Genomic DNA, 16,933 nt, shown 5'->3' on the forward strand with positions numbered 1-16,933 from the left:
CACACTGCCTGGGCATGCGAACAATTGCAGCAGCAATTCCAACTCCAACTCATTGAACAGCACTTGAAAAGTACGCCAGCAATTTTACGCCTAAACCAGGAATTCAGCCCCCGCCCCGCCGAGACCAGTTCCCAAACGAGGCCCGCAAATTCAGTTGAATGCATTGCAACTATTTTAGGGGCACTCATTTTTCAGTTGAGCGGTTGGCTGGTTGCCCTTCCCCCTTCTGAGTTCTGGGTTCTGGCTTCGGTGAGATCTGGGTTTGGGCTGCGATGGATGTTCTCTATTTAGGTGTACGAGTAGTTTATGCCCAAGTCCAAGTACTGCTGCCAGCAAGCAAAACATTTTAGCTGGAAAATTGAGAAGGAAAGGCAACGACAAGGACATGTGCATGGATCTGCCTCCCAGTGTGCCCCCGGGTGTGGGTATGGGTCTGGGCCTCTCTCTCCCTCTCTCTGTTGGTGTGTCAGGTAATCACGTCATTATCACGTGAAATTTCGGCATTAACGTGAATTTACGATTTGCACATGAGCACGAGCCAAGAAAAACGAGTCGAGCCGCACTAAAAGAGGCAACAAAAACAAAACCCAAAAAAAAAAAATAACTACCAAATAGTTGGTGCGCTCAGGCAGCGGCACATGCAGAGGCAGGGGCAGGGGCAGTCAAGGTAGCGACGCACATAAACCCACATTAAATGCGATTGCCAATTTATTTACTAAGTGAACGCCACTGAGGCGCAGCAACTAGGAGCAGGTCCTGTTCCAAGAGCACGGCACGAGGTTACGACGAGCGAGCACAGCTGGCAACGGCAACGGCGACGGCAACGGCAACTGGCAAACTTGGCTCAAATTTTAGAGCGGAAATAGTGTGGCAGGCGATGTTGGATAGTGGGGGCCATGGAGCTGGGCTGTAATTGAACCAGCCACCCAAAAGTTGTTGTAACATAAGGCCACAACAGCGAAAAACCTGAGCCAAAAACAAACACACACACCACACACCACACACACACGCATACCACACTCGCAGCTAGAGAATGTTGGCAACTTTTTTGCATACAATTAACGAAAGTGGCGCACCTAGGTAAATAACATGAAATATATGTATTTTTTGAGAGGGTTACGGAGCGGAGCGGGAAGCGAGTGCTCAGCCGCATTAACCCATTACCAGCATAAGCAGTAAGCCGTGGAAGAGTAGAGGAGTAGAGGAGCTCGCTCTCCCGCAACAATCACTGGAGCAGGACCAGAAGCAGAAGCAGGTCCTGGAGCAGGAGCATGAGCAGGAGTCAGCTGCTCCACTGATTCTGTACGAGTTGTTCACTTGCTTTCCACTTCCTCACTTCCCCACTTGCCATTCGCTTTACGTATGCCCATACAATTTTCCAACACATTTGCCAAATTAAATTATATGCCAAATCTGTGGGGTACTCATTCGCCTGATGATTTCCGTTACGTTCTGGCTCCGATTATACGCAAAAAAACGCACACTCGAGTGACTTTCTGGTTTGCTGACACTTTATGATTTACGGATATACTCGTATGTACTCGTTCGGCACAGCCGGCAGGCAAGCCAAAGCCAGGCTTTGATTTCACTTGGCCAAGTTCGATGCTTGAGGATCGCTGGCACGGCACGGCACGCACACATGTCAGACCCTGGCCTGGCAGGGGTCTCGGTCTGGGACTCGGACTCGCATTTGCCAACTGCACTCACACAAGCGATTGCGATGATGGAGCCCGGCGACTACACTCGTAATTCTTATCGAGCACTCGCCATCGAGCGACTGAATGCGATTTGAATGGATCTCAGGCTTGTTTTTCGCGCTGCCTGTCTGCCATTGGCCACGCGTCCGTTCATCACGAGTCTCAGTCGCAAACTGTTTCGCCTTGTGCACGCCAAAGCATGGCAAGGACTTCGTGTCCTGCCACTCACGAACTGCCATTCGGCTGTAAGCGTACCTCGGCTGCCAATCGGCTGTCCCCCAGTCGTGTGCCAGAGAGTGGGACTGACTAACCGAGAGCATACGAGAGCGCTGCCTTTCTGTAGAGACATTTGGCGCCAATTTGTTGTAGAGTGTGACTCTCAAACTGTACGCCGCAAGTGGGCCCCATGCAATGTCTTGTCCTTTAAATGCTTTGTGTTTAATCGGACGATTAATGCCACTTCGATTTATTCGATTTCCCACCTCCCAACCAGCCCTTTAATTAAATTTCAATTTGACCAACTTTTTGGAATTTTTGCGATCCGGCAAAATGAGCATTAATTGCGGTAATTACATTATGGGAAACTCAATTGAGATGATGTCTTTGAATGTGTGTCAAGTGGAACAAGCAAATGCAGCAGCACTCAACCACACACACATCCATTGAGACACGGAGACACAGAGACAGGTGGCCGGAGTGGAGAGATTGCAGAGCCACCAGCTGGCGGAGTATGAGCGGCAGAGAGACACACACAAGAGAGAGAGAGAGAGAGACAGATAGTGCAGATGGATGGAGAGAGAGAGTGAGTATAAAAGAGTGCGGCGTTTCAGGTGGCCATGCAATTATCGGTTTTTGTTTTGGTAGCTCATTCGCCGAGCCAAAGCTCTACCGTGTGTTGGCCTAGGACTTTTTGTTGACTGCTCCGCCTGCTGCGTACGAGCAAAAGCTCACGATTTGACACACAAACGGTGGCGAGACGAAGGCAATGGACACCGACGAGGATGGGGACGACAACGACGAAGACATACGATGGATGACGACGCGTGGAAGTGTCCAATAAAAATTACGTATACGCAGCGAGAGCCCGAAGCGGCGACACTGCCCCACGAAGCTTGCGGTAATTGGCAACACAACAACAACATCAACAAAAAGGTGGTCGAGTGTCTCGCAGTCTATGCCGTGCAGTCTCTCCCCCGCGGAATGTTTGCTTTTTTTTGGCCAGCGCAACCCATAAAACAATGAGCACGAAAAGAAACACCAAGAGGATTGGCCGTGCCTCAAGAAATTGGCCCCCACAATCGACACGGCCTCTGGCGCAGCATGTCAACATGTCGCCGACGCCATAAATCCGTAAAGGCTGGCAGGACTGAACGCTCCAGCGAATTGGATGGCCCAGCGTGCCGGCTTCCCTTTGCTGCATAGCTGCACGAAAGCCACCGGAGTATTTCTATGGAGGGCACGTTGTAATTATCGCTCGAAATCAAAGCGCTGCCCCCTCTAAAACAATGGGGCCAAAGCCAGTGGCATGGCAACCCAGTCGCCCAGTCACCTAGTCGCCCAGTCGCCCAGTCGAGGCTGCCTCCATTACGAAGTCCGACTTTTATGTTTGCCCGCAGCCAAGTTAAGCTGATTATTTCATTTCCATTGTACTCGCCCCGGCATAACTTAATTTTTATGGCACTTATGATATTTTAATCTAATGAAAATATAATTACATTGCCATTGCTAATTTATACTCACTGCGTATGCGAATGCGAGTGGAAGCGAGCCCGCGACTTACCTGCAAGTGAAATAAAGCAAATGGAATATACATATATAGTAAGTAGTATTATTATTTGTGTGGTTGAGGGGTTGGCGGTTGGGTGGGGGCAAGGTAAAAAGTGCCTGGCGGGAAATGCCCAGCGAAGGCTTCCGTGTTGCGAGGCCAACATCAAAGACAAGTGCTCCCACAGTCAGTGAAATAACTAAACTTCAATCGCAATTGCAAGCAGGGAAATAAAACAAATTTTTCTAAAAAAAAAAAAAATATATATATATGAGCACTACATATGGCCATTCCGACCTAGAGATACCCGCTGCTCAGATTGGTTTCATAAAATATAAAAATTCCACAATCAGTCGAAAATTGTTTGACAATATTGATTCATTTATATAAAACATCAATATTAAATAGTACAGACATATGTACAGGATATGGAACATAATTCTGCTGTATCTTCTGTATGCCAGATATTGAGGCAACGCCAATTTTGACAGCTACATACGTTTCTGCGACTCAATATACCCCACGAATACCGCGTAATAAAACGAAAACAATGTGGAAAAGAAACAATACTGAACAGAAAAGCGGAGAGGAGGAGCGGAGACACACAGTTGTGTGAAGGCTTCTGAGGTGTGCTGTAGAAGCAGGATCTGGCTTGGCGGAGACACACACACTTACAGTTGCAAATTGACTTGCTTTTGAAGTACAAAGCGTTTGCTGTGGCTGTAGCTGTGGCTGCCACCTGCCGCCCGTTGGCTAAACAACAGCAAGACACGAGCTGGAATTGAATTCACAGCAAAAAAAAAAAAGATACACACCACAGGCCAACGCCACAGACACACAGAGCCACAGAGCTCTGCCACATCCACGCGAGTCAGGCCACAAGGACAAAGACGTGAGAATTGCTTATTTTGTGAAAATTAGAAAATATCACAAAACGCACAAAACATACACATACATACATACATACACATGTACATTCATAGAGACACAGATGAGAATGTTGTGTGGGGAGGGGGACAACAAGAGAAATCTCAACTTGTGTGACAGTTGCAAGCTACTTCAGCGGCTCTTTGGCCCGTGTCTCCGTCTCCGTCTCCATCTCCACTCTGGCACACCTAACTCTGGCTATGTGTCAACATCAGCTTGGTTTGTTGCCCCGCAGTCTCTGCATAATTAGTAAAAGAAAATACTAGCAGCCCGAGCTAGCCAGGCACTTGAGAGCCGCAGCAGGAGCGAGAAGAAGCAACACGGAAGCAGCGCCAACAATCCTTATCCATGTCACTCAGGACAATTGCAGTCCTGTCACTCTGTAAAACTTGAGTGGAGTGAAGTGAAAGTTAAAGTTTTCCCCATCCGTATAGACCTCCAAATCATTGTCACCTTTTACTGGGTATAACCTTTTTCCTGCCGTCGCCAACCCAGCCAATGCATCAAAATCCCATTGACAAAATGTTAATGCCTAGACCCAAAGCAGAGGGCAGCGTTCCCTGAAAGAAAATTGTGTACATTAGCCATCCCTTAGAGGTGGGGATAGGTAGGTGGCAGTAAGGATCCCATCAAATTGAGCCATTTTCAATAAAGGCCAACACAAGGCAGCCAGGCCGAAACGTAACATTGGCAAATGCTCCTTTGAAAACTATGCACACACACGGGTATAAGCTTTGGTTACGGTCAAAGGATACATATAATAGATTGCCAGTTAGTTGGCTCCGAAAGCTGGAAAGCTAGACCTGAACATGGCGGACGGAAGGTGACAAAAAATTAGTTCTGGGCGAATTTAAATAACCGATTGAACCCGGGCCAAAAATGAACTGCTCATTGAGAGAGAAAGAGTTTTTGTGCAACCTTTTCTCAGACTCCATTCAAGTGCTAACAGGCGTTTTCAATTAGCCAAAAGGTGCAGCTCTCTGCAGGAAATACGCGTTGTAGTGGCGCCCATAAAGTGTGCGAGTGAGTGGTATTCAAAGGGACAACCCCATATGGAAATGAACCGCTCTTGGGGTAGATTACTTGACAGAGCGAATGAATTCCAAAACGTTGCCCACCAGCAAATGGCTTCACTTGCAGGCCAGTGCAGAACCGACAGCCCACCCACCCATCCAGGCAGTCACATTCTGACGCGTTGTTAGGAAGGTGTCCGCCTGTCTGGCTGTCTGTCTGTCTGTCTGTCTGTCTGTGTGTCTGGTCGCATTGTCTTGGCAAGTGTGACGAAGTGCTGTCTGTGACTGTGTGGGTGTATCATCGGGTATCCGTGTGCTGTTGGGTGCTGTGTCTTAACTTCCGCTCATAACTCGACTCGACTTTAGCCACCTCAAGAGCCGACTTGACGGACGTGGCTTATTGTTTCATTTTGCTGCCGCGTTTTGCTTATGAGTGAAACAGCATATAAAAGCAATTTATCAGTACCTAATTGTGTGTGTGTATGTATGTATGTATGTAAATGTACTGTGTCTAGGTACTTGTCATTGGTGTGTCAGGGAAACTTGGCTCTAGTTTGTTGTACCCTCAACCCCAGGCTCGGCCCATTTGCTTGTGGCTGACAATTGATGAACTTGAATGCGGGTTATGCACCCGCAACGCGGAACAGGCCACAAAAAGATAACCCAAATGGGGAACAAAAACCTCGGATTGACACTTTCCATATTCCTTCCGAGCTGAACTCTGCTCTGCTCTGCTCAGCTCAGCTCTGCTCTGTTTTATTCCACATTTTCGGAGGCATATTTCATGCACGAGAATAAAAAGCTATTAGGCGCCACACACAGAGGAGAGACAGAGGGGAAAAAAGACAGCAGGGCAAACGACAGCTGTCTTCAGCTGCAGCCCAAGTGCATAAATCTTGCGCTGAAATGTCAGCCAGGACGACAGGACGGAGGACCGCGCAAAAAACGCGCCCAGCCCTGTGATAAAATGTCGCGGCGTGCAGCTTTTATGTGGCACTGTTACTGGAGCTACTTGCTCCACTCTGCTACAGTCTGGGGTTTCTTAAGCTCGCAGATTAGCTCGATGGCAGAGGGTTCTCCTACTGCTCTTACTGCTCCTCCCGCTCTGGCACTGCATCTGCCTTTGCCTCCGCCACTGGTAGCTGTCGACAGGCAACAGAACTGCGCGGTTTTTGGCCTCCTTTTAGGACCCACTCTCCCATCAGTGCCAGAGCCAAGTCAAATTGCAAATTGCATATTCAAATGCGGCGGCTTTTTCCAGTCTGCGGCTGTCGCTTGTACAAATACTAAAGATTTGCTCATGCAGCGCAAAAATAACTGGCTATGGGTGTGGAGAGGGTATGGCTTTGGGTATGGATAGTATATAGTAGTACACAATCCGCGAATATACTATATACATATATAGTTTGACTGGCAGACAGCGTGAAATGAAAGGCGCAATATTTTGGTCACAGATTGAAAATTAAATTCGCTGCTAGCACAGGCCCAGCCCACGAAGGAGTTGCACACACAATCACATGCTTCATATCTGACCTGACCTGAAACGTAGCAGGGCCCAGGCATGCTGAATGTCTTTTAAGAAAAGAAATGTCCCCAAAAAGATGCAGCAGGCCCCCGGGCAGACAGGCGACATCAGACGCTAATGCTGATATGGCTTCATCCTCGAAAAAGGCAAAGTGCATGCTGCAGCTTCTACTTCTGCTGCCCCGGGGGGTGCATGCAACGACGGCGATTGCGCAATATGTGTGAGTGTGGATGTGAATGTGGGTGGAAGGATGAATAAGGCAGTGGATGCCACTGCCACTGCCTCTCCCTGTATCCCTGGCTCTCTACGCTAATGATTCAACTCATTTTGTTGGTCTTACTCAATTTGATATTCCCCCTCCCCCCACGCCCCCTTATGCCACAACAACAATGGTATGGAATGGCAATGGCAAAAGGGAACCGCGACGCAGACAGGATAAGATGCCACCAAGTCAGAGCAAGAGGCAGTCAGCCTGCCAAGATAGTTGGCCCAATCGCCGTCCCAGTCGACTCGACTCGACGCGACTCGACACGACTACTCCTGGACTGCTCGTGGCTCCTGGCTCCTGGCCTGCCAGCTTCCATCCACTGATGACAACTTAAGAATGTCATTAAATTCTCATACAGCGCACAAAAGCTGCATGTGCTTCATGGCGAAAGAATTGCCACGAGGATTTTAGGGACAATTTAAGTAGCACGGATTTAGTGAACAACAGCAGTAGGACCAGTGCAGCAGCAACAGCAGCCGAAGCAGAAGTGGGGCAGATGCTGCCACGCTGACAACATGAGGAAACATGAAGATGGGCCCACAAACATTGCAACAACAAATACAGCGGTTGCATGTGGAATAGCAAGCAGTCGTTGTCCCTTGCTTTCCCTTCCCCCCGTAGCCACCATCAAGGAGCGAGGGTACAACAACAACAAAAAAAACGTCTTGCAAAGTAAAAGAAAAGTGAGAGAAAAATATAGTAAGAATAGATGTTTAGGCCGAGGCTTTAAATACCCCTACAGATCCATGAATAAAGCTATATAAAGCTATAGCTTTTTGCTTGAATTATAAAATCATAAATGCTGTCCAGCAATACTCGTAGTTTCATATGAATTGGTAGCATTAAATTGGGCAAGGAGAGAGGTCATGGCAAACCTTAAGCCTGAATTATAATACCCTCAGCAAAGTGTATAATAAAAACCTGCCCGTATTGCTGCGGGATTTTGTCTTCATTCATTCTTTCTTAGTTCCTTTCTGCTGCTACTTTTCTTTCCTTCATTTTTTTTCTTGACTTTTTTCTTCTCTTTTCTAAGCGCCTTCCATCTGACATGTGCAACGCATTCGCATTCAAAAAGTCTATTTCCCGTGCAATTGCAACAATGAATGTGTGCGTGTGGCTGTGGCTGTGTCTGTGGGTGTATCTGCGTCTGTGTTTGTGTGAGTGCTTTGGTGTGTGGTCTATGTAATTTCATGTGCATATGTGGTTGTGTCTGTGTGCATGGGTGTGTATGGGTTTGCGGGTGTCTTCTTGTGCCCTGCCTTTGGGCCCCCAAAAGAAAACAAATGAGTAGCGGCTGACGACTGCAAATGTAAAATGCATGAGGCCAGTGAGCAGGAGATGCAGGAGCCGTAGAAGGTAGCGCTGTGGCACGGAATAGAAAGAGAGAGGAGCAGCAGATGGAGATGCGGATAGTGGCAGCCAGCGGCTTATTTAGTATGCAAGTTTGTAGGCGACATCAACTAACAAAAATTGCACACACATGAGCGGAAAAATTTAAATTCTTGCATCAAATTTAATGTCTCAGCTCTGCCATGCCTATACATGCGTAGCATTAAGGATTTCCATTTCTCTGTCTCCGATCTGCCAATTTAAATATAGCTCCTGGAAAGCTGCTTACAGAACCAAACATTGAAATGATGGGATTTGGTCAAGTCATCTGGCTGGGCTGCAATATCTATTTGCTTATGCGGCAGGCACATCAGCACAGACAGGGCAGGGCAGGGCAGGGATCCTGCTCCTGCTCCTGCTCCTCCATCGAAGGACCAATAGCAGTCATCGGGCATTTATATTAAACATTAACATAACACACGGCGAACGGGGAGAAATGTGGAAATGCGGAAACGGAGGGCGATGGGGAAATGCGAAGACAAGCAAGGCATTTGGTATGCTCAACGTGTTTGCCAGAGGGCTCTGATGGCTCTGATGGCCCTGGCTATGCTGTCATTGTTGATTGCTTGTAAAAATATTTATAAAATGCAGATTGCATAAATACAATATGCAGCTCCCATCTCGCCATCTCTAATACGATAATCTGTGGAGCCCTGATGACACAGATGGCAATCTATTTGTGCATTTCTATTTGTAAAACGTTTATTTATTCACATTGATTCGTTGTTTTTTTCTTTTATTTCCATTTCAGTTAGAAGCTTCCCTTTAGGCCATGGCTGTAACCACAACAATTGCCATTGTAATTGAAAACACACACGTATATAAAGACAAATGCCTGAAGGCTCCTGGGACTGCGACTGAGAGTGCGAGTGCGAGAGTGGATCCGAACACTTTGCTGGTGTATTCTCAGTGTTTTTCCTGTTCACAACGCGATTTTCATTTTATTTCGCACATTTTTTCCCATTTCACACATGATTTCTGATTGCCAAGCCTAATGCGCTGTGCTCTGCTCTGGCTCTGCTCTGGCTCTGCTCTCCACTGCTCGGCTTCGTGCCTGAAAACGTTGAGCAGACCCAGATAAACGAAAGTGAAGACGGCGCAAAAAATTGCATGTAATGAATAAATTTCGTGCCAAGGGGCAGGGAGGGATAGGGCCGAAACGCGGTGAAAATGAGCCTGGAAAACGTAATGGAATTGCTGTTGCGTTAAATTTTTCAATTTCATTCAATTTACACGAGGCCCACCGCAGACGCACGCAGGAAATTTTTGAAAGTATGTACTCGAAGTAGGGGAAGTCTGAAGGAGCAGGAGCAAGAGCAGGAGCTGGAGCTGTAGCTGTAGCTGGGCCTGAAGCAGCGCCTTGAAGTTTGGCGGAAATGTAGCAATTTGTATGCTGCGCCTAAACGAATTTTAACGATATGTGAAATGATATTTCGAGGCTGATCAAAAATGCCAAGCCACGCCTTTTTCCGTGGCAGGCAGGCAGGCGGGGTGAGTGGGTGGGATGGGGTGGGGGGGTGTCTTCACCTTTCGGCAAATTACCGTGTTCATTAAAAAGTCAACGCCTCGTCGTAAAGTTGAATGTGGCATGGCAGGGAAATAGGAGACCGGACAGACCCTCAAAGAGGGCCGCCACACACTCACGCAATATGCATACTTGAATAGGAAAAACAAACACCCACACGTGAACCCTGATTCACATCACGCAGTCTGGCAACGCTATCGAAGGACGAAGCTGGCTGGCAGCTCCCCAAAGGCGCAGCAGGACGAATCCTGTGGCGGCATGCGGCATGCGGCATGTTGGCCATGGCCACAACCAACTACCAACTTTTGCCTCTCGCCTTTGAGCCGATGTGAGGCGAGCCGAGCAGAGTTGAGTTGTTGCCACAAACTGCAAAAGTGTCAACAACTTGTAATCACCAAGGCAGCCCAGCTGGGCTGTGGCATGGGCAGGTGCATGGGCACGGTCAGGGCGGCGGGCGGGGGGACCACGGGGAGTAGGCGTGCCAAAAGCCAGCCAGCACTTGGTCACATTTTAACACCTGCTCGTTATCAACTTTTGCTGGCAACACAGAAAAATGCGGGACGAGGAGCGAGAAGCGAGAAGCGAGAATATTGCAGCGACACCCACAAACTTTCATATTTTTTGGCCAGCCTGGCAGCCCTGCCCCTGCCATGACCCTGTCCTGTCCTAGTCCTGCCCTGCCCTGAATTATGTCAAAGTTGGGGGCAAAATAACACGAAAAATATTCCAAGCTAAGGAAGGTGAAAACTGCATAGAACAAATGCCATAAAGTTGCTTGGGCAAAGTCAAGGGAGAGCTCTATAGGCTGGGTGGTGGAGGCAAGCCGAGTGCGCCCATTGCTCGTTCATTAGTGTTGTCAGGTTTGGTGTCACAGCCTGCGGCAGGACCCGCCGCTTGCTGTTGACACTTTTTCATGCAAAACAAGTTGGCCAAAATACCCATGCCCCACACCCACCCACACCCCCACCCACTCGGCATCAAACGGATCTTAAATTTATGGCAAAGCAATTGTAAATTCAAGCGGGAAATAATTACCACCAAAGAATGTTTGGCCCCGAAGATAAATTTAAAAAAAAACCCAATACGCCCATAATGGAAATAAAAAAGGGCACCAAATCGGGTTTTATCTGCCTAACATATTCGACTGGGGCAATGCCAGCCCCCGTGACATTCTCAGCACAGGCAGAGGAACGCATAAAACAATTTAGATCGAATCCAAGGGATACTCGCATTCAAAGGGATACTCGCCATGCCAGAGTCATGGCAGCTATAAATGTGTAAATTTTACCAGTTGTGTACCACTGATTAAATTCCATTGAAGGAATAAATTCTCTTTTCCAAGACGCAAATGGAATGTGTGTGCCCTTTGACCTTAATTTGAATACAAATTAAGCGGCACTTTTGCTAGTCTGGCAGAGGAGGCGCCCCCCAATCCAATCAAATGCCAAGGCATTTCCATAGCGATTTAACCCCCCGTCTAAAACTTTCGCGTTATGCCACTAATTACTTGGCAAACACAGAGGGAAAAACTAAAACAGAACTAAACAAAAAAATTAAACATACGCCACTGCGTTTGTGCGCTGCCATCGACACGAAATGTCTTCATAATAATAGAAAATGCAAACGACTGTTCGCCGAAACGAAACGAAACAAAACAAAACAACCCAAAACAAAACAAAACACGCCCATCCAGATCCAAAGTCGCCCGCTACAATGGGCCACATCTCTTGTCCGAATTGATTAATGGACGCCCACTTCAGGTCCAAGAGTTGATCCTCTTTGGTTCTGCTCCTGCTCTCCTCCCTGCTTGCAAACGGTCGAAAGTGTCGAAAAGTGAGCAATCACTGCAAAATGTGACGAGCTCTGGGAACAATCACGCAATCTACTTATTACCCATTAAGGCCGCCCACTGTGGTGCGGCTGCCTCTTTGTGGGGGGGCGGCTGTGGGAGAGAAGCCCATCGTGTTTGGTAATCGATCAAGGCACCGGCCATGAGGTGAAACCACAAAAGCCGACATGCCATGTACGCTGGTAGGTTGACTCCCGCTTGCAGACACTCATCTGTCAGGCCATTTGCCCAGCCCCGCCCTCCTACTCCTCCCATTGCCTGCCTGGGGTGTCCCGTGAAGTGACAAATCATATTGCTGACAATAAAGTCAACAATGGAGGAGCCAAGGACACGGCGAGTGCAGAGATCGAAAGCAACGCCTACACATGTCACTTGTCACCCGTTGATGGTAAGGCTCCTCCTAACATCCTTTTAAATGGCTTTAAACCGAGAGGTAGACCTCAAGGATTTCGCTCGACACAGCCAGGAATTGGTCATGCACACGCAAATATAATTAAGCATTGGTCAGAGTCCGAGTGTCCCCGAGGCGCACGCACGAAAAATGAAAACTCAACACGCCACTCCGCCTGCTCTTTCTGTGGCACTTCGGCCACAGCGACGGCCACTTCCGGCCACAGCGACGACAACTCCCAAAACGACGACTACGACTGGCCGACTGGTCGACTGGACGACTGGACTGGGCTAGACCTGGCTGGGTGCTGCTTGCTGTTGTGGGTGCTCGCTCGGCCTGTTTTTGCGTGGCCTGTTTGCGTTTCTCATGTGGCTTTTAAGTGGTTTCTCGAATACTTTACAGCTGCCAATTGAGGCCTAGACTTGGCCGACAGTTGCGTGCCGCCTGTGGCTGGTCGCCAGCCATCGAAGTTCAATTAAAAATTTTGCAAAGCAAGCACTGGACTCCTGTTATAAGTCCAAGTCAGCGGCAATAAAAAATACTTCTGGCATGACATCCAGCCGGCTATGGCCAGTCAGCCCCGATGAAAAGTCCAAACAAAGCGACACTGTGTCCACACACTCCCAGGATATTGGAAAAACTACTCCACGAAGAACTACTCCAGGGCAAAGGAGTGCAGTGAACTTTGCCGCGTCTAGGGAACAAAAGTTAAAAGGAATTAACAATTAAATACGTTTTAAAGGAAAGAAAATCTTGCTTTTCATTATATTTTATGAAATATCCCGACACGCCAAGTGCTGCGAACGGGGAGTGAGATCAGTACCGCGTCAGTCCCCCCAACGCACTGTAGACTTTAAGGGCCCAGAACAGATACACGGCTAACAAAAAAAAAAGCCACAAAGTAGAAGTTCCTATAGACCCGAACATCCCTAACCAAAAGGAGGGCTCACGAGTTTAAGCAAATTGCCATAATGAACCCTTTTTTTCTTGCCTGTTTTGACGCCTTGCCAATTTTATGTAGTCGTGTCTGCCAAGGGAAAGCCAGCCAAAAGTCAGAAGGAGTACAATCCGGGGCGGCAGAGCAGGGGAGCAGGAGTAGGGCCTGCTGCCATCGGTTAAGTTTCCATGCGTTTGCCTTTTTCGGTGTTAAAATGAAATCTATAAAAATAAGTGTGGCATGTTCTGTGCCATTCCGGTTTCTTTTCTTTTCTGTTCTTCTTTTTTGTGGGTTGCTTGTTTTTCCCTTGCCTACCATGGTGTTGTCTGTGTGCGTACATGTTGGTGGGATCTGTGTGCATGTAGAGGGAGTATTTTGGGGTACGGAGCAGGCATCGCTCGGCATTTAACCAGCTCACTTTTGGGTTATTAAATGATGAAGCAGTTTGCCGTTAATGACTGCCAAAATGGCGACGCTTGCCGTCAGTCGTGGGGGGGATAGGGTTAGGGCCAGGGCCAGGGCCCGCGCTGAGACAAACTCAGTTGAGTCGGGCAGTCCTTTGAGTTTATTGAGCTCTCTAAAACGTTAGCAGGCATCGTCCTGACGGGCCCAGGACCGGAACCGAGCTACGTCCCTCGACTGAATTCTGCCCCCAAGCTGGGGCCGCCAGCAGGCGTCTGTTCTGGCAAGGCCTGGTCTGGTCTGGGCTGTCCTGGCCTGTCCTGGTCCCGGCATGTCAGTTTGTTTAATGAGGGTAAAATTAGCGCTGTCTCAAGCTTATTAGCCCCACTTGGGAGTTTGGTTAATGCCAGTCACTTTATGGCCTCAACTTCGACTCAGTCAATTTAAAGCGACTTAATTATTTTGATTTATCGGCAGCATTGAATGCGCCCAGGACACTTAAACGAACTATCGACGAGCGGCCCTAAAAGAGAAATTGATTTTCGCGCAACTTTTGATTAGCATAAATGAGTCCGGCCAGCTAAAGTTGATTGCCAACTAAGCACTTGACTTCCACTTGGAAATTTTGCATGGCTTATGTAATCCACTAAAAGAATGGGTGGGACTGGTGGCACAAATCCCGCCCAGCCCCGACCCGCCTCGGGAGTGGAGTGACGTGGAGCGGAGCGCAGCAACAAATCAAGGTAATGACGTGCATTTTTATTTTTTGCGTGTGTCGTCCGCCTTTGGCCAGAAACTTCAAGCTTTTATTTTGCATTGCGCATACGCCAGCCGGGTGGGCGACCAGCAGCGACCAAAACAGCCCCACGGCACGCAAATGAAAATGACCAATGTGCTTAATTTCTTAGCATACTTTTCGGCGCTGCAAGGCGCAAGAAATCAAGAACAAAAGGCTGTGGAAGGCAGCAATTGTTGTGGCTGCCTCATGGCGCATTAGAGACGCGTGCTGCTCCACCTTCTCCGCTCTCTCACATTGTTCATCATACGTTTTATATGCAAATAAAGCTGAGGAAGGGGAGGAGGAGCCCGGGGAGGAGGCAAACAAAGGCGCCACTTGGTGGTGACCACTCGAGCACTTTCTGGCTTTCTGGTCATTTGGACGAGTCGTGCTGTGATTGCTCACGCGACTACAGGCGGTGTGGGTGGACTGGTGGCCGAGCCACCTGCATGTAATAATAATTCCTTAGGGGTTAGCTACGACCCCGCCACCCATAAACATAGTAAATTGTTGCTGACTTTGTTGCCGGTTAATAAGAAACTTACGTCACGCAATATAATTAAGATAAACATAATTATAGTTCGCTGTTATGTGTTGGTTTTCTGCCTTGCCTTTTGTGGCTCTCTAATGGCAAGGGACGGTGGAGAAGCGTCTGGCGATTGAAGTTTGATTAAAGTTATGGTGTAAAAGGTTTTCAAACCTTAAGGTAGCAAATGGGAAATTAAATATTTCCCATCATTCCAACTGTAGCCAAAAGATGGCGACTGGTACAACTTAAGACTGCTCCACACGTAATTTACAGAATTTTCGTACATTTTATGGGTTCATTTCTCCACTAAGCATACTATTTTTTAGATCTATGTTAAAATTTATAAAGTTTACATGTGCTAATAAGTACGAAAATTACTAAGAAAAATGTACTAAAATTACAACTTTATTGTACTAAAAGTTCATTTTGAAGCTTTTTCAAAGTTGAGAGCTTTCATTTCTCCACAAACCAGATTTAAAGCTTAGCAGCTTTCTCAACTGCTTGCTACAGTTTTCAATCACTGTTCAAGCAAGCAGTCCAAATAAAACAGCTCGTACATACAGTTTTATGTCAACTGAAAACTGTTACAGAACGCTTTCGAAACTACTTTTATAATTTAATTTCCGTTCGTTGTCAAATAGCAAGTGAATAAGTTCATTAGATTCGTGAGCATCAAAGAATTAAATACCATTAAATATGCATTTGCAAAGGTATGCAAACGGTAATCAAATCGGATCGGATCGGATCGAATCGAATCGACCCGAACAGAACCAAATTGAATCTCGACTTAATGAGCAAAAACATTTTGAACACAAATCGTTTACCAGCAAATGTGATTAATTAACCCTCGTCCGCTCGCATATTTCGCATGTCCAGATTCAATTCAACGAGTGTAATTAATAATACACACAGTCCGGTTGATCGGGATAGGAAAATCGTGGGGGAAAAGCGACTCACCTAAATAAAAAATGCCAATAATCACGGCCAACGGTTTCAGCATGTTGTCATCGGTTGGAGCACAAATGAAATCCAGATACAAGAGGATGTCGACTGTTTAACTGCAACAGAAAGAACGAAACAGAGAGAGTGAGAGAGAGCGAGGGAAATTTGTTCAATTAATTATTGAAATTGAAGCGAACAGCTTTATAATTGCCAAAGGAAAATAATGTAAACTCTGACACGAAAACTATATTTACAATTTACCATTTCCGGCGGTCAAAAGGCTGAAATGAGTATGGGCCCGAAATCAAATAATAAATACGAAATGTAAACAGCACAATTATAGACCAGTTAGCTGCCACTATTCGTATTACGGCGGACAAGTGCCTCGCTCCATCTTGACAAATGTAAATTTAAATGTAAATGCAAATAGCAAAATACAAATTATGCACATTTTGATTTGGCAAAGTCAGCAGGAAACACTTAAAATTCATTTGTCAAACTACTGTAGCATAAATACAATTATGATACTGATTTAAAAAACAATAAGAGAAGAACAAATTGAGGATACTCTTTGACAACGAATTCGGTAAGTAAAAGTTAGTGTTACCGACTAAAATAAAATCATTATCTGAAACAAAATTATCAAAACATAAATTTAAAAAAATAATAATAAGAAAGAGCTTTGAAGATACTTAGAAATTTACAATGAAAATAGTATACAAAAAATGTATTTAATATATGTATTCTGAATAAACTTTCAATAGATTATTTTTATATACCAGTGGCAAAGTATTTTTCATTGGGATAAGTCGACTAATCTCTGTGATGCAAAGCTATTAATAAGTTTTGCACAGTAGTTCTCCCATGACTAAATAAATCATTTGCCGGAATAAAACGGAGCAGACCAATTTATAATAACCGATGATTCCAGTATATATTAATATGTTATTGCCACATTGAAAATGTAACACTCAAGTAAAGATCCACATCTGCATA

General features: G+C 46.6%; 1 protein-coding gene across 10 annotated transcripts in view; it reads right to left on the reverse strand.

Annotated features, from left to right (window-relative positions):
• The window catches only part of LOC111077196, a 105,396-nt gene that overhangs the window by 69,917 nt on the left and 18,546 nt on the right, over positions 1 to 16,933 (reverse strand). For 6 of the 10 annotated variants that reach the window (XM_041596420.1, XM_041596419.1, XM_041596418.1 and 3 more), the window contains exon 1: positions 1,708 to 1,857. Coding sequence is in view for 1 of the 10 variants with exons in the window: in XM_041596417.1 (XP_041452351.1) it covers positions 15,953 to 15,995 (43 nt within the window). In the remaining 9 variants the exon portion in view is untranslated. Of the gene's footprint in view, positions 1 to 1,424; positions 1,661 to 1,707; positions 1,858 to 15,952; positions 16,054 to 16,933 lie in introns of those variants that run through there. The other 4 variants (XM_041596417.1, XM_041596414.1, XM_041596413.1 and 1 more) reach the window with 4 other exon arrangements.

The sequence above is a fragment of the Drosophila obscura genome, unplaced genomic scaffold, assembly GCF_018151105.1.
Source record: "Drosophila obscura isolate BZ-5 IFL unplaced genomic scaffold, ASM1815110v1 contig_150, whole genome shotgun sequence".
Taxonomy (NCBI): domain Eukaryota; kingdom Metazoa; phylum Arthropoda; class Insecta; order Diptera; family Drosophilidae; genus Drosophila; species Drosophila obscura.